The sequence below is a fragment of the Halichoerus grypus genome, chromosome 1, assembly GCF_964656455.1.
Source record: "Halichoerus grypus chromosome 1, mHalGry1.hap1.1, whole genome shotgun sequence".
Classification (NCBI taxonomy): Eukaryota; Metazoa; Chordata; class Mammalia; order Carnivora; family Phocidae; genus Halichoerus; species Halichoerus grypus.
Window position 1 is genome coordinate 77517085 of NC_135712.1, and position 22002 is coordinate 77539086.

The 22002-nt window shown below is 40.0% G+C and overlaps 1 protein-coding gene and 1 long non-coding RNA gene across 6 annotated transcripts in view; one reads left to right on the forward strand and one right to left on the reverse strand.

Annotated features, from left to right (window-relative positions):
* LOC144381194 (uncharacterized) overlaps nucleotides 1-21672 on the forward strand; it is a 235400-nt gene extending 213728 nt beyond the window's left edge. The window contains exon 3 of the long non-coding RNA XR_013446066.1: nucleotides 21655-21672. This is a non-coding gene — a long non-coding RNA (uncharacterized LOC144381194). The remainder of the gene's footprint in view (nucleotides 1-21654) is intronic.
* The window catches only part of LPP (LIM domain containing preferred translocation partner in lipoma), a 654872-nt gene that overhangs the window by 323088 nt on the left and 309782 nt on the right, over nucleotides 1-22002 (reverse strand). For all 5 annotated transcript variants that reach the window (XM_036109786.2, XM_078068088.1, XM_036109787.2 and 2 more), the window contains one exon: nucleotides 13460-13582. In XM_036109786.2, coding sequence (XP_035965679.1) covers nucleotides 13460-13582 — 123 coding nt within the window. The remainder of the gene's footprint in view (nucleotides 1-13459; nucleotides 13583-22002) is intronic.

Consider the following 22002-nt stretch of genomic DNA (forward strand, 5'->3'; position numbering starts at 1 on the left):
AGATACTTTATGTTTAACATGATATTGCATCTGATAACTGGAATGAGGTTGAAAAATATTTGCATAGCACTTCATAATTTACAAAGCACCTTAATGCACAGTGTGCCATTGACTACTCACAAAACCCTGTATGGTAAGCAGAGAATGTATTCCTATCACATCGATGAGGAACACGAAGTTCCAAGAAAAAACAACTGAGCTGGAACTGGAATTCTAGTTTTCTAAATCTAAATGTTGAGTCAAAGAATTGCAGTTGCAAATCATTCTCAATGAAACAACAGCAAAAATCTGCCAAGGTTTGTCAAGTTATGTAACAAGAGAAAGACACTTCTCTAAGTTAGGGTTTCCTCCTCCAGAAAATGAAGACATTAGACTAGTGTCCATTGTTGACAAGAGCAGAGCCTTAAGGGTAGACAGCTGTAGAGATGAAAGAAAGGAGGAAGAAGGTGCTGCTTATGAAACAATTGGTTGACAAGCAGCTTTGAAGGTTCTCAAAGTGTGGTCCCAACGTCAGCACCATATGGGCCGTTGTTGGAAAGACAAATTCTTCAGCCCCACTGGAAAAATTGAGGGGGTGGAGTCCGACAATTTGCACTTAACAAGCCCTCTAGGGCATTCTGAAGAACAGCAACTCGACCATAGTTTTACATGCTTTAGTCTCTGTGCAGTCGAGAGATATAATGAGAATAAATTACACCAAGAGCCCAATGATAGGCTTATTAAATTGTGACAAGTTCATAAGTCATGATTTTTGTTTTTAAAATGAACCTTGCTCAATTACAAGAGGGATTATGGTGTAATGCACAGAAACAGATGTTGATGATTCATGCATATGCCAGATGAAAGGACAAGACTGGTTATTGCTCTAGCTTTGGCTTTCGAGTCTATGCATTAGAAGCCATGGAAATAACTAAAAGGACTGGACAAAGGCTCAGGGACAGCAATATACTGCCTTTCAAATATTCCTAAACTCTACAAGGTAGGCTACAAATCACCTTGAACACCATGACTTTGGGTTCAAATTATCTTACCAAAAACATGAACTTGGTCTTTCAGTTTGCAGAAACTTCCCTCGGGTTGCACATAATGACTTCCATCAACTTTAACCCAATCTTTAAAAAAAAAAAAACCTTCTATAGTGAAATAATAAAAAGACAGAGGAAAATCAATAGTTTTTCAGGCAAAAGCCATGCCAACTCAAAGTGAGAATCACCATAAGAAATTATCTCAAGTCCAATTTACAGATATTGAAACAGACCCAGAGAGAGGTAGTAACTATCCACTAGACATCCTGGCCAATCACGGAAATTCTGGACTTCTGATGACATCTTAAATAATTGTTTCCAGAGGTCTAACTAAGTTGTTTCACTTTTTTGTTTTTAAGAGATGACATATTCTTTGCAAGGTTGAGGAAATATCCTACTTCTGTTTGACCCTCACAGTGTCTCACCTATAAACCTTCTCAGTGTCAACCAGAGTTCTATTGATATTCACAAAGACCATCTCCAAGGTCACTGGAGATTCTTGTCAGTAACAATTCTAGTAAATCACACATCTGTACTAGCTATCATGGGGAACAGCACAAAGCCATTATTGAGGCTGAGTAGTTTGTCGTAGGAACAGAAATAGTCAATTTAAGGACCTGGAATAGAATCAAGGTCTTTTGTATTTCTTTCCAAATTTTATATCAGGGAACATAAAACTCCAAGTCCTGTAACCAAGAATGAGAGTACCATGAAATACTAGCATCATTCAAATCAATTTTTCCCATCTGTTGCCTGAATTCCTTTCCCAGAATTCTTGCCAAAATTCATTTGATAATGATGATGGTGGTGAGAGCGACAGTGATCACAGTGTTACATGCAAGATAGTGTCTTCACACATTAGACACACATCCATTACTTCATGTGGTCCTCATGTCAATTCTGAGATACGTTATTAACTCAGATTCATAACTGAAGTTTAGAGAGTTTAAAAAAATGCGCTTGGTAAATGCCAAAGTATCATTTCAAATGCCCCCAATGAAGGCAAACTTGCCATCTTCTAAGGTGGCCTACTTTGCCCTTACTATTAGAAAGGCATTCTCCTTATGCTGCATTGCTGATTGCTTTTCTCAGCTTCTAAATACCGATCCTTGTTCTGCTCTCTGGAGCTGCACAGAAGTCTCATCCTACTTGCAGAGATTCCTATCTGAGTAAAAACAGGAGGCAGAAACAGCTTCCATGATATCCAGGCAAAGTTCTACTACCTCTTCTTCTTGAAACAATATCCTATAAGTGCTTCTTCCTTAGGACGAATACTCTGCTATAATTGTCAGTCTGTGTTCTCCCAATAGATGGTGAGCTTATTTAAGGCAGGAGCCCTGCACAATTTTATAATGGTATTCCAGGCATACTGTTCAACACAGAGCTTTAAAAAAAAAAAAAAAATTTCAATTGAGATATAATTCACATACCATAAAATCCACTTTAAAAATGTAAAATCAGGGCGCCTGGGTGGCTCAGTTGGTTAAGCGACTGCCTTCGGCTCAGGTCATGATCCTGGAGTCCCGGGATCGGGTCCCGCATCGGGCTCCCTGCTCGGCAGGGAGTCTGCTTCTCCCTCTGACCCTCCCCCCTCTCATGCTCTCTCTATCTCATTCTCTCTCAAATGAATAAATAAAATCTTTAAAAAATTAAAAAAAAAAAATGTAAAATCAGTGGTTCTTAACATATTCAAGGACTGTGAAATCATCATTGCCTAATTCCAGGATATTTTAATCATTCTCAAAAAAACTCCCATACATATCAGTAGTCGCTCTCTATTCTGCCCTTCACCCAGCCACTCATAACCCATCTTTCTGTGTCTATAGATTTGCCTATTCATATAAATGGAATCACAGAATATGAAGTCTTTCGTGTCTGGCTTCTTTCATATAGCGTAATGCTTTCAAGGTCCATCCATGTTATAGCATGTATCAGTGTTCCATTTCATTTTATGGCTAAATAATAATCAATTTCAATGATATGCTACCTCTTATTTATCCACTCATCAACTGGTGGATACTTAAAGTTATTTCCACTTTGGGGCTATTATGAATAATGCTTCCATGTACATTCATGTACAGGTTTTTGTGTGGATATGTTCAAATTATCTTGGATATAAAAGAAATAGAACTTCTGATAGGTCTTCTGATAACTCTATGTCTAATCTTTTGAGGAACTGCTAAACTTTTTCCAAAGTGGCTGCACTGTCTTACAATCAACCAGCAATATATGGTAGTTCCAATTTCGCTATATCCTTGCCAAAATGCGTTACTGTCTGTCTTTTTGATTACAACCATCTTAATGTGTATGAAGTGGCATCTCATTGTGGCTTCATTTTATCATTTCCCAGATGAATAATGACATCAAGTATCTTCTCCTATGTGTGTTAGCCTCTTCTGCATCTTTAGAGAAATATCTATGCAGATCCTCTGTCCATTTTTTAATTGGATTATCTGTCTTCTTGAGTTGTAAGAATCTTAATATAGGCCATATCAGAAATATGATTTGCAAATGTATTATCCCAGTCCATGGGCTGTTTTTTCACCTTCTTGATGGTGTCACCTGAGGCACACAAGTGTTTAGTTTTTTTTTAAGATTTATTTATTTATTTTAGAGAAGAGAGAGACAGAAAGAGAGAGAGAGCATAAGTGGGAGGGGCAGAGGGAGAGGGAGAGAGAATCTCAAGCAGACTCCACACTGAGCATGGAGCAGACACAGGGCTTGATCCCAGGACCCTGAGATCACGACCTGAGCTGAAACCAAGAGTCAGGCACTTAAGGGATTGCACAACCCAAGTGCCCCCAAATGTTTACTTTTCAAGAAGTCCAATGTATCTGTTTTTTCTTCAATTGCTTTGTGCTTTTGGTGTTACTGACTAATTCAAGGTCATGAAAATCACTATGTTTTCTCTAAGAATTTTATAATTTTAGCTCTTAATATTACATCTGATCCAATGTAAGTTAATTTTTGTATTTGATCTGAGGTAGAAGTCCAATTTCAATCTTTCGCATGTGGATATCCAGTTGTTCTAGCATCATATGTTAAAAAACTATTCTTTCCCCAGTGAATGTCTTGGAACCCCTGTTGAAAATCAGTTGGTCATAAGTGTAAAGGTTTATTTCTAGACTCTCGATGCCATCCTACTGATCTACACATATCCTTAGGCCAGTACCACACTGCTTGATTCCTATAGTTTTGTAATAGGTTTTGAAATTGGGACGTGTGAGTCTTCTACTGTTTGTTTGTGTTTTTTTTTTTTCCCCAAGATTGTTGTGGCTATTCTTGATCCCTTCAATTTTCATATGAATTTTAAAATTTGTTTGTGTCTATTCTTGATCCCTTCAATTTTCACATGAATTTTAAAATTTGCTCATCAAAGAAGAAAGTTGGAATTCTGATAGGGATTACTCTGAGTCTGTACAACAATTTGGGGAGCACACCATCTTAACAATATTAAGTCTTCCAAGCAATGAACACAGGATGTCTCTCCATTCACTCAGGCCTTCTTTAATATCTCTCAATAGAAATTCTACATTCAATTTAGTACTCAATGAACAAAAGAAAAAAATGAATAAATGAGTGAACAAACCAATCAATAAATAAGAGAGAGCTTGGAAAATCATATGCAATGGCCACCATGTTCTTGAATCCCATTTCCCTGCTCATAAAGTCACCCTTCATGAGTCCCAGTTTTCAAGATATATCTTAGTCTTTTTCTCACATCTTCAGCAGTAAGTCCTATTGTTTCTTTCTCTTTTGCCCATCTGATATGATGGATAGTGGTAGAGGAGTGATGGTCTGCATGACACATATCCGTTCACACCCTTCCTTCAGAAGGTACTTCAGGAAACTTGTTCTAACACAGCTGCAAGCAGACCACCCTAATTCTCTCTCTTTTTACTCTCCTTGCTGTTTGTGAGGTCTGATCTCAAGTGACTGTAAAAATAGAGTTGCCCATAAACAAAGTTAAACATCGTTAACGTTTAGCTATGCTGGGTTGCCTGATGAGAAAAGGAGCCTTAAAATTAATATTACATAGAATATTATGTCATCCAGGATGCTGTTTATAAAAACCATTTCCTGACTTTGACTGTTTGGGTAAGGATCAATTTAACATAAGTTGGCCATTTGGGAAATAAAACATCACTCTGTGTAGGTTGCAGGGTAGAGAGAGCCAAGAAGATTCCTTATCGCTAAGGAGCTTAGCACATCTCGCAGCATCTAGGAAGCAGCCTTTTCCAGTACTTTCATGTAAGTACTACATTATCAAGATGAAATTAGGAAGAGTTTAAAACACTTCACAAATGATTCAGGTATTGGCCTCATGCATATAACTACTAGTCCTTCAAGCTTTCTGAAACACCACATTTCTTAAAAGAGACAAATAAATATTCTATCTTTTTAGCTCACTTTAAATCTTATATTTTATTTATATCAGCAAATATGTTACTTTAATGGAGACATTGTTTACCATCAATATAAGCAAAGAATCCATTTAGAATTAAATGATCTCTATTCAAAAAGCCTGAAGTTTACATATTTTTAAGGATGTTTATGGGCACACATACGTACATACATACAGAACTTACTCACATTTAAAAAGCATGAGTTAGATTTAGGAAAGTCATTAGTTTTGAAATGGCTTATAACTGGCATTTATTTATGACATTTCAAATATTGGTGAGGAGGTATCAGAAACAATGTGGTAAAGGAAGGAGAAGTTGAATCATAGAAACCCAAGCAAAAGAGTCATATGATAATTCTGCATTTTTTTTTTCCTGAAGAAAGGAAATATCTATCAGTTCATCATTCAGGTAACTTTTGTCTCCTATCACTGAATTCAAAGAATTTATCACATTGATCTTTGTATTAGGAAACAGTAATATGATGGTTTCCTCATTTCAGCAATTCTAAAGAGGATACAGAAAATAACTTGATGTTTATTTTTTTATACCATCCCAATAATAAGAGAATGGTATTATATTGAATCATAACCTAAGATAATATCCTCTTCTCAACCAAGTGCACTGCCTTCAAGTGTTAAAATGAAATCCAGGGGATAAAGCTAGAAATGCTAGCTGAATCAGCAGCCATCAATAAGCTGTCCTTAACAAAACTTACTTGCCTCGGTTGTACTTATTTTGTATTGATGCAAATACATGCCCACTATGTAAAAATCAGAAAGCAACAGTACCTTTGCTATGCACTAACCCAATGTCAAATCTAGACTGGATTCTCTGGCAGACTTCTAGGGTGTGGATACTTACATCATTACTGGACTTGATGACAACATTTACTCATTTGGTCAGTAAATATGAATTTGTCTGTCTCTCGCGTACCAGTAAACAAAAGATAATCTTGTCTCAAGGACTTCATAGTCTGGTATTTATCACAATTGTTTCTTTGCTGTTCCAGCTTTGTTATCTTGTCTCAGTAAGGCATACTCTGCGAGTGCTGTTGTAAGATGACTTTCTTTCCATTTAAGCAATGTGTGATTCGGTACAGCAAAACACAATCCGATTCCCTTCTGTGGCCTTTAACTCTGATATGACAGCGTAACTGAAGGGCACATTTGGGTGAGGGACCAAAGCAGAGAGACAAATTCCAAAATTCACAAGTAGTCCTGTCTGTACTTACTAATGAAATCTATACCTGCTGATTCAATAGAAAGAAGTATGTGCCCAAATCTTTTATTTCAATAAAACTCCAGGTTAGAACTTTATAAGGAAATATGCTCAAACTAAGAAACACAACAAACTATGGTTTTATGTTTGTAATTAATAGATTCCCTGAAAGGCAATGCATGACTTCCCTGGTAGTTTTTTCCACGGTGTGAAAAGAACCTTAGCAGTTATAGGCCAATGTGATATTTTGCGTAGAGGACAGACCAGTTACTCACCCTGACAAATGGTGATATGTAGGATTGGTTATTAACCACCTCCAACCTTCTGTCTAGAGAGACCATCATTATCATCATTATACTTTAGTTTGGCTATGAAGCATATAAAATGGACAAAACAATGACCATATCTTCTCTGAGGTATACGTTTTTCTCTTAAAACTCAATATGTACTTGCCACGGTAAAGTCTAATCATCTTAAGTAAAAAATATAGCTGAATTTGTATTTTGTTGTTTCTTTTTTTTTTTAACATTTTATTTATTTATTTGACAGAGAGAAACACAGCAAGAGAGGGAACACAAGCAGGGGGAGTGGGAGAGGGAGAAGCAGGCTCCCCGCTGAGCAGGGATCCCAATGCGGGGCTCGATCCCAGGACCCTGGGATCATGACCTGAGCTGAAGGCAAATGCTTAATGACTGAGCCACCCAGGCATCCCTTGTTTATTTTCTTTTAAATTGAAAAAAAAAAAAAAAGGTGTGTGGGCGGGGGGGACCCTGGGGTTTCAGACCAAGGCTACTTGCAAAATAGATATTTAAACAGTGGGAGAGGAGGAAAGAAATAGGGAAACCAGTCCTGACAAGAAAGCTCTTTAATTTTGCAAATACAATGTGTGCTTCTGCATGGACACAGAGTTAATCATTTTCACTAAGATGCTGTCGGAAAATGGGAGAAAATCAACAGCCAGCTTTGTGTGTTTCTTTTTAAACCAAGGCCTGGATTGAGAGGTTCGGTGTCATGTAAGACAATCACCTCTGAGCCAAGGACTCATCCAGGTCTGGTAAAGAAATCAGTTAAAGGCTATCCCAGGGACCATGGCCAAGGTACCAGAGATGACCCCCCCACCACTACACCAGGCTCTAGAAGGCCCGGCTTTTCCATGGTGCTCAGCAGCAGTGGTCCACTTGGCTCCCTCTCCCATCACTGCTAGGAGCTAAACTACACCAGACACCAGGAGCACATTCTGACACTGGGGCAGGTGAAATGAAATTTTTGTGCCAAAGTTTTGTAGAGGTGCAATCCAAGGTATATTTTGGGCCTAAATTTCCACTCTGAAAATGTTACATTTTCATGGCACTCAAAACAAAGATTAAAAGCTAACTTTATTATTATTTGTCACATATGACACAAACAGAAGCATCACCTTCTAAAAAAAAAAAAAAAGGAGGAGGTATAAATGTTATTGAGGTGCAATTATATACAATCTAAAAATTAATTGCCCATCATCAAACTCTTGGCATGCAGGTCTGAGTCAGCTAACCACTCCTCCACCCCCATCATGTTGTTATTTAACTGCTCAAGTTTTCTAACAGGTACAGACTAATTCAAAATAAACCAGATCTTCTCAATGCGGACAGTGCAAATAATAAGATCCGTTTTTCTTCTCAAGTGGTATTTTCACACATTTTATTTTATTGTACTCCAGCTCCTCTCATATATATGAGGTTTCTATAGTGTTTCAACTTTTCCCATAGCTCTCAAAGAAAGCTATTAGTAAACAGACAATTCAGATAGAGAGACAACTCTGGTGTTTCTTTTCCCTAGCAAATCACAGCATGCTCCCAAGTTTTTCCCGGGAGAATGTAGGAAAAGGAAGACAACACTGTCCATACCTATTCCTTTTCTCAAACAGCATAAGACCCAGCTCCTATCTCTAATTCTCAGGGAGCCCAACATGGAACCAACAAGGTCCCAGCGTGCAGGGATAGCCCGCATCCCACCAGAGTGTCAGCGTGGCTCAGCTTTCATCCCCCAGTGGCCTGCAAGTTTGGGTTGAACTGAATAATATGAAATATTAAAAATTTAATTACTAATTAATCTCCCCTGCAGCTGCTCATGGCTTTTGCAGGCTAGAACAGGGAGCGCAAGAGAATAGAAGATCCATGGCACCACCAGACTCCACCCTGATTACACTGTCTCCAAGCCCTCGGGCCACATGAATTCCTAATAAAAAGCCTTCCCTACAACACGCACACACCTGAAATACTTTCTCAGTTGGCCTCACAGATTATTGCTCTATGAAAAGAACTTAGTGTGGGAGCCCAGGGATGGCAGTTAAAGATGTGTCCATGTGACCAAACAGCATGTATGTTCTCTGTTTCCAAATAGACTAAGAAGTTACAGTCATTTTTAAATGCCTTAAATTAGGAAGATAAATATGTCATTTATAGGGTAAACAGCATGCAGAAATGATGTGCTCCAAATCTTCAAAGACCCAAAGCTTTAAAGCAAGCTCCAGGCACAAGCTAACAATCCCAAAGCAAAATGGAAAGAATCGCATGAATGGGTTGGTTGCTTAGGTCAACATGTTATTTCTTGTAGCTCTAGAACAATACTGCATCTCTGCAAAAGGGAACTCATCATAGTCACCACGCCCACTTCAGAAACGAAAGGAAGCTCAGCCTGATGATGTGACAGTTCCCGCAAATGAAGCTCTTCCTAGAGAGGAGACCACATGGAACGGAGAAGACAAGTAGTCTTCTTCCTGGCAAATTTGGAGTCTCAGCTCTCAAACTATGTCCAGCCCTATCCTTATGCCCAAAATCTCTCTAAAATTTTCATACTAGCATAAATGAGGATAGTGAAATCCCATCTGATCAATTCAAAGGCGACTTGATCCAAAAGTTACTAAATCCCCAAGTACCATCTCCAATGCTACCCAATTCCTTGTGGGAAGAAGAGGCAGCTTTGTACTAGGAATTAGAAGACCAGCACTCTAGCTCTGCCTCTGCAGAGACAAAGAAAAAAGAAGTTCATGATTTATCCTTCGTCTTCTAAAAAATTGACAGAATTGCAATTGAACCCGAGCACAGCTGCACTTCTACCAAGAAATGATGCTCAGTGGGTGAGGTCTAGATATATACCAACTCACAGATGCTATATGGTCATAAATTTTCTGTTTACCTTTGAGGTATGTTCTTTATCTCCTCCTCATTATGTTTCCAAGACATATTTTTAGGGAAAGTACCACAAAAGAGAGACACTGTGGAATAAACTAATTGAGATGCTAAAAAGAACCAAACTGTCCCTTGGTTGTTGTTATCATCCTCAGAGAACCATTATGGCATGCATGGTTCAGGAAAAAGAGAATCATTCATCTTGTCTCTAACTGAGCCTCATTGAACAATAATCTTTCCCTCTCTGGGGAAAAACTTTCCTTCTATAAAGTAAGTGCGGGGCTACATGACCTCAAGAGCTCACTTAAGCTCTGATACTCTATGATCATACTGGGTCTGTGATTCTCCTCATAACCAACTCTGACCTTCTCACAGCTGTTCTCAAACTATTTCCTAATACACACATTTTGAGCAATGTCACAAATGTATATTTTTACGTTATAAAATTTGTTTAAAAAATTACCCCCAATCCCACTGTAGCCAGAAGCACTATTGCTACCCCTCCACACACACACACACACACACACACACACACACACACACACTGCCCATTCCACCTCTTACTATGAGTCCTTGGGCATCATGAGGGAAACCTAGGTATTAAGAACAGGTGATTTCTCCTTCTGCCATTCCCCTTTGCATTCCACATATCCTGTATGTCACAAGGAACCTAACTCATCCTCAAACAAGGCATTCACTTTCAACATTCCTTGACTTCCTCATTCTTGTTTTTCTGGTACCTTGAATTTCATGTCCTTCCCATGACATGTGCAGCCAAGTAAACTCAAATTCTCCCCGCTCCAAGAAGTCTGCCCTGATACTTCCCTAGAAAGGTATGAAGTATAATGCTGATATTCCTATTTTTGACTTTTCAACAATTTCAACATCTGGTGAGTCACATGATAACTTCAAGTAGCACAGGGAAGTGCTTCTTTGGTGTCCTTTTGAATTGTTTATGTGCCTGTCTCTTCTGTAAGACTAGAAATTACTCTAGAGCAAGGACATATTGATGCTGATCTTCGTATTTCCAATGCCTAATCCACAGTGGGATCTCAATAAATACTAGGAGTGAACAAATATGTAGAATTAAGCCAAATTTCCCAAATTAAAAAATGGATAAATAAGCACACAGAACTGAAGTTGGTAAATCTGAGAGCACAAAGTATTCCCTTGGAACAAGGAAGAAAATGCCCCATAAAATATATCTTTAATAGCTCAGACATTTTTTAAAGTTATAGAGCTCCTTTGGACCTCTCCCTCTGCAAATACTCCACATATATCATCATTTTCCCTTAGATCCATGAGTCAAAGCAGCCTAAAAAGGTGATTCAGAGGTGGGCTTGGGTAAGCATACAACACATGCTTAAATAATGAGAAATCATAGACCTACTAGCCTACTTTAACTATTCAGGTGACTCAACGGATTTTGTAATTTGCTTTGTATCAAAAATGGAAACATCAAAGTTGGGCATTAATAGTCTACATTTCTAGGACTTTCTGAGTACCTTTTAATTACAACACAACACAGTCTCCTGCAAGTATCATCTTCTGTTGGCACATATTTTTTTAATATTTTAAGTGTGTGATTATTGTTCTCACAGCATATAATTATGTTAACCAATAAATACTAACACATCTAATTCAGTTCCACCAGAGTGAAGATAATTCAGAAGAATGAGATAGCTCTCCCAATTAATCCCTGCTTTCCTAAATCAGAATAATAAAAAAAAAGTTAGAAAGGATCACTCTTTAATTTCTGAATGGAATAGGCATATTGAAAGTAGATTTTCTCCTAATCCTCAACTTCTTCTATCTAAGGGTTACCATTACTAGCTTTTTAAACCTTCTAAATGTTTTATTTTTTATGAGAAAGCCATACTTCAGCAATACTGTTACTCACATGACTGATTTCATTGAGTTGTCATTGGTAAAAAAAAAAAAAAAAAATCCTGGCATCCTCAACCTTGTTCTAGAACTTAAAACCAAACACACAAAAAAGTCAAGGTCCAGCTATGCCCACACTATAGTCACATGTCCTGCTGAGCCATGTCACTTACCTGCCACATCTTTGTTTCCTTAGCCACAAACTAAGCATACCCTCTGTGTCTCAGAGTTGAGGCATCTATATGTTAGTCAAGTGAGAACATATGTGAAAGTGCTTTACCATCAGTAAAGTACTGTCCAAATATCAGTGATTATGAGTTTGTGTGCACAGTATGATGGCTCAAACAAAAATGTAGCTGCTGAATAACCCATTAAAATGCAGTGATTTATGGGAGACATGCAGAGACATAGCCTTAAAGAAAGAAAGCTATATTAAGCAAAAACCTCTAAGCAGAACCTCCCCAGTATAAACTACAGTATAAGAATTTAGGAGATTAAAAAAAAAAAAAAAAAGACTAGAAAAAAGCCCCATTAAAAAAGGGTGGGTCAGTGTGGTGGGGCATAGAAGTATTTGAGCATAAGACAGGTGAGTCCAGCTGTAAAGTCAGTGGTCTTGCTCTCCTGAGAAACTGGGCTTGAGGTATGTGTTGGGTGGAATACGAAAAATGTTTAACATCAAACAATGGCCAGGAGCGATGAAGTAAGCAAGGCTTGTTGAAGAATAATTCTCAGACTTGGGCTCATCTTCCTGGATCTTGTGAAAGAATCCACTGTGAATACAGGAGCTGTTGTTCAAGAACCAGAGTGAGGCTCAGAGTGCCGTATGCACCGTCACATGGTCAAGCAAACATCACATGAGTCAAACAACACTGATGACAGTACCAGTCCCATGTCTGCACCTAGAGCTCTGCTCGCTGTCTTCTGAGGACTCAGAAGCCCTCGAGTAGTTCTGCCATTGCCTTCTCGAGACCCAAGAGAGACACGATGACCCACAGCAGTGGAAGATCAGCTTCTGCGGACACCGAGGAGCAGAGAAACAGCCAATCTCCAAAGTGAGCAAAGGAATGCATGGAAGAGCTACTGACAAGGCTCCGTTTGCACTTAGAATACAGATCCTAGTAGCTATCACTAACTCTGGTGAGATGGGGAGAACTATACATATTTCCAAAGTGTTGATGGGAGTATAAGCTATCCACAACCTTTGACAAGAAAACTGAAAGAAGTGGTCAAGCTCCTCAACGTAGAAATCCCCCCTGAGGAATCTGAGACAGGGAAGGAACTCCAAAGAAAAGGGACATGGATCTCAGAGCATTACTGACAACAGCCACCACCAAATAGAAGCCACCTCCAGAGCCAGCAGAAAGGGTTTCTTCACAGAAGAGGTAGCCCTCCCCTTAACTTGAACCTAGCCATGCTAAAGTATGTTTGTGCAGACTATACACATAAAACAAAACACCCCTCATAGGGAAAGCCAGAAAAAGTACAGGGCAATAGAATAAGAGCAGATTTAATTTTCACAACATTTTTGTATAACACTCTTGCGTTCCTTTAAAAAAAAATACTCGTAAATTCAATTGAAGAAGTTTCTGTCAACTAACATACGTTGATATTAAAAAAAAAAAAAAACAACAATGTAGAACACTGACTCTGAGAAGGTCAAAAACGAATGGAAGGGCAACAAGCCGCAGCCTGTTCTCTCAGGTCGCTGTGGACTCCGGTGGCCGGCAGTGTGGACATGATTACAGAAGGCTCTTACCTGTGGGGGTCGAGGCTTGTAGGGAGAGCTGCACTCAAGGTCTGCCAAGATACTGGTCAGCGAGTCTATCTCGGCATCCAGGCTAGAACGTCTCTCCTCAAGGGTCTTGCCTCCAGGATTTCCCTGTTGAAAGCAACAGAGACGTGTTACCCCCCCCCAAAAAAAAACATCTCCAGTGTCTAGTGATATCAGTCTGAGTGCAAATCTCTCAAGTTACAGTGTGGCTTGGTCCAAGCTTTTCTGCACTTCACTTATTTTAGCTTTTACAAAATCTGAAGTAGAATTATCCTGTTTTGACAAATAAGAAAACTGAAAGATATGAAGTGATTTGCCTAAAATCACACTCATTAGAGGCTTTTTTTTTTTTTTTACTAATTTACAAGTAAAAGGAAATAAATGTCTCCATCCCTCTGCTGAAGGAGCAGATCCAGCTGGGGAGATATTACAAGTTCTTTGTGTTCAGAAACCATCACATAGAATTGGAGCATTTGAGTTGCAGCAGGAAGGGGCACGGGCAGGAGACTGACGGTCTAGGAAGAGGAATCGGCAGGCTAAGTTGGGTATTAGATGTGTCTGTGAGAGAGACACAGTGCATTCCAAGCAATGCACCTTCAAAGTGCACTAGAATGGGTCTGCTCAGAGTTCTGGCCAAGGGGCTGCAGAGGAAGCATGTGGTGGCGGTCATCGATCATGAAGCTGGAGATCTATGGACTTCACCTGTCAATACCCCATGTTATCACAAGCACCGCCCTCCACCTGCACTCAGAAGCACAGAGGGTGAGTAGAGGGGAAGACACTGTCACAAGGGCATTCCCAGGGATCGTGAGCGGGCTTGGGGAATGGGTCCTGGCACAACATGGAAAGACGGGACATTGGTGTTTGGGAAGGCAACTGAGAACTGTGTGAATCTGATTCTCCTACGTGTATTTCCATAGCATCACTGCATAATATACTGGTAAGAGCGGGGGATTGGTTAAATTCTTCTCTGGGCCATAGTTTCCTCCCCCTCACCTGCCCTACCTAAGCCAGAGGGATGTTACAAGATTCAGATAAGAAAATGGATGGGAAAATACTTTGTAAATTGTAAAGTGCTATAATTATGATCATTTTCTTAAATAGCATTAATTATAGTAACCAGTAACTATAAATTAATATGAATAATATAGCTATTGTTAATTATTCTTCCTCTTAAAGGGAGCATCATTCATTAAGTGTCCCCTTGGGGTATCAGTAAAGAGACAGAATTTAATCAGGTCTTCAACATCTGTACTTAACTGCAGTAGAAAGTACATCAACTGTCCATGCTCTAAGTACTGATGGATATCTAACCACAGAGACTCAAAAGTCACAGAATCACCCTGAGCTATACAACGAAACAAGTAATTATAGTGCTTAACGAGCCTGTACATGTAAGGCTTCAGTTGGTATCCAGGCTCCTTATCCTCTCTTCCCACCAAATTGGGACTACTCCCCATTTTTCGTTTCTCCTATGAGGTTGACGTAATTCAGCAGGTCCCCGCCTAGTGCTGTGGGATTTTGCACGAAGAACCCCAGACCCTTGCTGCCCTGCCTGGCCTTCTGGTAAGAGCTCTGCTGCCATATTTCAATCCCCATCATAGATTAGAACAGGTTTCTTTCTCTCTGTTGCATCTCTATTTTATGCCTCAGTTCAAATAATGGAAGTCCTGCCACATCCTCCACTGGTGATCCTCTTGGTCCTCTCCTCTACAGAACCTGTAGATGCAGGAACTGTCCTGCTACTCTCAATACTTTATGTTAGATCCCAGACACAACTGTCTTACAACCAACTCACAGAATGGCACACACTTAGGAACATGTCTCCTTAACTTCCTATCATTGCAGCCTTACGATCACCTGCTCAAGGCCCACTCTGCTGGCGGGGGAGCTCGGAGGAGCCCTGAGAAGCATGCCTCAGATCTCCCCACCTAAGGGATGAAAGAAGAGAATACTTATCCTCAGGCTCCATTTCTCCACAGGTTTAGGGTTGCCATGGGTTATAAACCCCCGCACTCATGCCAAGAAGTAGAATGGTGGCAGAAAATCATCACGGCAGAAAGTGAGAGACAGGTATTGGAGCTGAGGCGGAGTGCTGCCAGGTCATACCCGTGCAGAGGTGGGCACCGGAGCTGTGGCTGGGGTGTGCAGGTGGGAAGAGAGGACAAGAGGCTGGATACCAATGGAGTCCAGTGACAGTGTCTTTTCGCTCACTAACAGCTATAAAACCCCCATGAGTTAGCCATCCATAGAATATTATTTTCTGTAAGATATTTATTTTCATTCATTCAATAAAAATGTATGTGACAAAAGCTCACCAAACCACAACTGGGGCTTACTATAACTTGGAAAATCATAATTCTTCGCGCCACTAGCAGAATTACAGGGTGATGACATCCCCATTGCAAAGATGTAAGAATAGACTTTAAAGCAGAGCCCAGAACCAAAGTGTATAGCATGGAAGGCTATTTCTAAGAGTCTGACTTGAAATGGGTGACGTTTTTGCCCACACACTGCTTATCCACGAACTACAGGTAATAGACAAGGAGGGACAGTATTGAGTTATGAAAGAGTATTCACTTGTATTTATTCATTCTTTATACCCAAAGGTCTTTATCTAAAAAAAATTAAATTCACAGGAAAGGTACCCACATACCTTTCCCCCAGATTTATCAATAGCCAACACTCTGTCACAAGGCCAACACTCTGCCATACTTACTTGCTCTCGCACTCTCTCTCTTGTAACAAATACATTTATTTGTTCATTTGTTATTGTAGCTAAACCATTTGAAAGAAGTTGCAGAAACTTCCCCTCCATATACTTCAGCTTACATCTCCTAAGAACTCCTTGTACCATGATCATACCTGGACGTGTAACACAGGTATGGAATTTTTTTTTTTTTTTAAGTAGATTCCATGCTGAGCCCAACATGGGACTTAAATTCACGACCCTGAGATCAAAACCTGAGCTGAGATCAAGAGCTGGACGCTCAACTGACTGAGCCACTCAGGTGCCCGTGGGTGTGGAATTTTCTAATCTGCACACATGCTCACATTCACCAGCAATCTCAGTAATGCCCTTTTATTTATTGTTATTACTTTCCATCCAGAATCCAGTCAAAGATCACAGGTTGAGATGACATGTCTTTTAGTCTCACCCTTCTGCGCCCCCTGCCAATTTTTGTCTTCCATGACAAAAGAATTCAGGCCAGGTATCTTAGAAAAAGTTCAACAATCTTGCTTTGTCTGATGATTAGAGTTGGATTAAAACAAGCTGGACAAGAATATTATGTGCATGATGCTGTGTCCTTCCCACCGCATCACATCAGGAAGCTCAGGATGACAGTTTGGCTTGGTTTAGTGATATCAAATTTGATGACTTGATTAAGGTGGGGTCCACCAGATTTCTTCACTGTAAAAGTTGCTCTCTTCCCTTTTAAATCAATAAATTATCTGTGAGGTGACACTTTAAAACTCTGCTATTCTGCTCATCAAAACCTTTCCCCCAAAGGTTTTAGCATCCATAGATGGTCCTTGCCTGGACTGATTACTGCATTAGTGGCTGCAAAATGGGGAAAATGTGCATTATTAATGAATGGAAATAAGTGCATTCTGCTTAGCATAATAACAAGTTATTTGTTAAGTATTCATTTCCATTTTGAGGTAGGGGAACAAGACAAACTGCAAAGTCCTCTGCTATGAAAAAACATCAGGAACTGCCTGATCAAATCAACATTGTTAAAAACAGAGTTCCTAATCAGGCTGTTAAGAGAAACAAAGGATCAAGGGCAATGGTCTAGTTAATTAAGAACCACTGTCTGCCCTAGGAAGTTTACTTCCTAGAATTAGAGCCCATGTCCAGTATCACACTCAAACCATGCATGGGCCTGACCTCATCCTCAGCAATGTCCAGAATCTTTGAGGTGGCCAAGCAATCACAATGACACATCACAGAAGGGGGATTTGAAGAGCTAAGATTTTTATGTGACTGCTCAAAAGCACACCTGAGAAAGAAACCAAATCATCAGAGAGAAAACTTGATGTTAGAGGTACTAAATCTATGATATTTAAACCATGCTTCCCAAAGCTCAGGGAACTTGAGCAGACCCCATGTGTAACACCAAGGGAATCCCAATAGGACCTAAGCTTGGGCTTCCTTTTGTGATTCCTTGGAAAAAAACATTTCCCAGATAGCTTAGAAATATAAAACTATCTCATCTCAGGAAACCCTAGAAGGCTAGGGACACAAACCAGTACATTCTTTCACATGCAATTTTGATTTTCTTTTCAGTGGAATTAAGTATTAATAATACAGCATGGATTTCACTTAATTTATTTTCTTTTACGGTCAGTGAAGTTCATTATTCCCTTATTTCTAAGGTTAATGAAAAAACAAACACGGCCGGTGATAACAAAAGGGATACAAAAAAAGCCATACGGTCTATAAACAACAAAACTAAGTATCTATCATTGATCATCTCTATCTTTAGCGAAGCCGAGAATATGATCAATGAATTTCTTTGTGATCATTTTGATTAAATCCCCCCGCCACACAAAGAGTAACAGCAAAGCCTCTGGAGTCAGCCTTGTAGGTGTTAGACATGTGCAGCTGCCATCTTCTAGTTTGGTGACATTAAGCAGTCTACCTAAGCTCTCTGGGCTTCAGTTCCTCATGCTGCTGTTCTAAGGATTAAATGAGTTCCTATGTGCCAACTACTGCTCACATCTTAAGTATTCAATAAACATTAGCTACTCAACTATTACCTTGACCACAGTCTCAAAATAAATGCTTTGGCTGACACAGTCCTAGTGAGTATGTAAGTTTTAAAAGTATTTTGATTCAAAGTAAACCCAGCTGCTGGAGCTTCCGTTAGACGAGGCTCCTGCGCTTCTTAACCCATGATGGTGCTAGGAATGAACTGTAAAGAACCCAATTCTAGATCAGGGGTTCTCAAACTGTGGTCTGTTGTAGAACCACTTGGAGAGCTTGTTGAAACACAGATTCCTGGATCCAACCCCCAGTGTTCTGGATTCTGTGTATCTTCAGTGAGGCCCAAGAATTTACATTTCTAACAAGTTCTGAATGGATGCCGACATGTAGGTCTAAGGACTACACTTTGAGAGCCACTGCTCTAAGTAGATTTCTAACACAATGAACACTTAAAAGGGTAATTCTGTGGCGGGGGGGGGGGGGCTTGAAAATACCAAGAGGCAATCCAAATAATGGGTAAGAAAGATCTGGATAAAAATAAAATGGAAACAGTAACACTGCTTCTTACCATCCCCCATGCTATATAATAATGCAAGTCCCCTTATCACGCTGATTCTGATAATGTTGAGTCGACAGGCAGCATACAGTAGTGAAAATTACAGAAAATATGACCTATTTTATCTAATAAAAATGTCACTTTATTGAAGAGACCCAAAATGCTGGAAGAGGGGGAAAGAAATGCTTCAATTCATGGCTGTGTACTCTCCTTCCCACTCATTTAGCTGAAAGGCTTACTTTCTGAAACCCATCCACCTTATCAAATGTATTCTCCTCCAAGAAGACATTACTAATAACCTAATGACTTGATAACTGGCTCTCCTTTGTCTAATTCTGTGTGATAGCCAATAGTCATAGGGTAACTCTCACCCATTGGTTTGTGCAAATGGCTCTCCCATGCTCTCCCATGCTGCTCTATGAAAGGTTCGTGCTAAGTAGCATGCGGGCTTGATCCCTAACCTCAAGGAGTTTATAGTCTACTGGATAATGTTACTTTCATATCTGCCTAGTAATATCAAATGCACTATGTTCTTTGAGACCCTTTGTAAAATCATATGGAAGAGACAAGAGATTTAAAAACAAAAGCAATCCCCTTCCCTAAGAAGCTTATTATCCAGTGGCTATTCAACTTTTCTAATGTGCTAAACTAGTCTAAAACTCCAGTCTCTTTAGCATCTAAAAAGATTCATCTGCCCCAAAGTTAAGGGCAGTGGTGAGAAGTGCCACAAAAAGCTATCTTTGGGGCAAACTCTGTTGCATTCAAAATACAGACAACATTTTTATGATTCAAAAGAAAATAACAGCTGGGCAATGGGGAACATGGCATTGAAGAAACAGAAAGCGGGGTAACAATAGGAGACAATGAGAGTTTTCCATGGGTCTCGTATACCTGAAGCAAAAACATCAAGAAAAAACCTAAACGCTAGACCCGATCCATACCTCCATTTTTTTCCTTCACATTCCATATCATCTCATACTTTTCAGTACAAACATACCCAAAGTTGATAATGTTTGGCCAACCCACATCCCTTTAAAGGAAACAGTCCTGCCACTATCCCTTGGTGCCAAAAGATCCATATTCTGGATCATGTAACTCCACTTCAAAACACTGTGACCCACAGAAGCAAGGCTGGTCACCTGACCAAAAGTCCATGGACAGGCTGGTGAACCTAACCTTTGGCCAATGACAAAAAGATGAGCAAGGCTAATAAACCTCCTTCCCTTCTAAATTTGAACGAAGACACATGTCACAAAACCACCATGAGGATGAACTGTGGTCATGATAAGCCAAGAAGATCATGGTCATGGCTACTTACTAATAGTCAAAACACACAGGGAGTTAAGAAGCCAATTACTAGGGGCAGGTGGGGAATAAGGGACATGCCAATAATGGAGAGGCAGAGGATCAAAGAGGGAGGAGTGGGAGGGAGGGAGGAGGAATGAAAAGCAAAGAGAGATGGCCCTAGCCCTGAGCCTTCTGCTGCCAGATCCCACCCACAGGGATTCTTGAGATAAACTCCTATACATGGAGATACTCTGTGGGGTCTCCATTCTCCTGTCAGCCCGACTGAGGCAGCCAGCCCAAGACCCACTCACTCAAAGGACGACAGCGGGAAGCCAGGTCTACCTGTGACACCATAAGGGCTGATTTTCCCTTCCTAAAACTCAACTTTTTCCTCTATAAAATGAGGGGCATGAGCCTTCCAGGTCCTCTTTTACTTTTTTTCAATTCTCTCATTGGGTCTATAATGACATTTCACAACTGGCCCGTCATGATCGTTGTTGCCCACTTGCAACCAGATCTAAACCCACCCGACACAGGCCACTTCAGAGTTTAAGCTAACTCAGTAAGTAAGAGCAGGGGCATGGTAAAGTGGTCTCTGCCCGAGTACACACGAACAGCCTCATTTCTCACGGCTCTATGCATGTAAGAAAGCAAAAACAACAAAATACCAAAAAAATGTACTTTTCACTGTATTTACTTACTCATTGAATTATTGCTACTGAATTCTACTCTCATGAAATAAAAATAATATTCTTAAAGTAGCTCCTTACAATTAAAATAAAGATCAATTTGCATGAGAATAGCTATATAATCACATGGAAAAATATATTATCTATCCATCAATAAAATGCAAATCGTAATAACCACAATCAGATTATTTGACAGTAAAATAAACACTTGCCACATCTTTTTAAAGCAGATGAACCCTCTGCTGAAGATGAAATTATACACAGAACCCCATCACTTACGCAGATAAAAACAGAGCAGCTCTGGCTCAAGTACAGCAGGGGAAGTCTGGGGTTCCACCCAGGGGGGCCTCCCCATTGCCTCCAGTAATGCCCCTGAAGCACTGCTACACAAGATAGTTGAAAAATCACTGCGGCAGATGTTCTAGGCAAGCTACAAATGAATGAACCGGATCCTTAAGAGCCACCTTGCCAGTCAGCCTACAGACACAGTTTAGCAAACACGATACCGAGCTGCCTTTTCTACACTCTGTGTGTGTGTGTGTGTGTGTGTGTGTGTGTGTGTGTAAAAAGGAGGCACAGGCATACCTCAGATATTGGGGGTTTGGTTCCAGACCACCACAATAAAGCAAATAGCACAATAAAGCAAGCCAAAAGAAGTTTTTGGTTTCCCAGTGCATACAAGAGTCGCATTTACACTGTATTATAGTCTATTAAGTGTGCAATAGCATTGTCTAAAAAGAAACCAGTGTATACACCTTAACTAAAAAATACTTAGTTGTTAAAAAAATGCTAACCATCATCTGAGCTTTCAGCAAGTCAGTCTCTTTTAGCTGGCGGAGGGTGGGAGGGTCGTGTTCCATGCTGCTGGCTGCTCAGGGCGGTGGTGCACATGAAGGCGGGGGGCCGCTGGTGATGTCTTAAAATCAGGTAACAACAGAGTTGACTGCGTTGATAGAATCTTCTCTTCATGAACTATATCTCCGTAGCAGGTGATGCTGTTTGATAGCATTTTACCCACAGAACTTCTTTCAGAACTGGAGGTCAATCCTCTCAATCCCCACTGCTGCTTTATCAACTAAGTATATGTAATATTCTAAATCCCTTGTTGTCATTTCAACAGTCTTCACTGCATCTTCACCAGGAGTGGATTCCGTCTCAAGCAACCATTTTCTTCACTCCTCCATGAGAAGCAACTCCTCATGCATTCAAGTTTATCGTGAGATCCCAGCAATTCAGTCCCATCTTCGGGCTCTTCTTGTCATTCAGTTCTCTTGTGGTTTCCCCC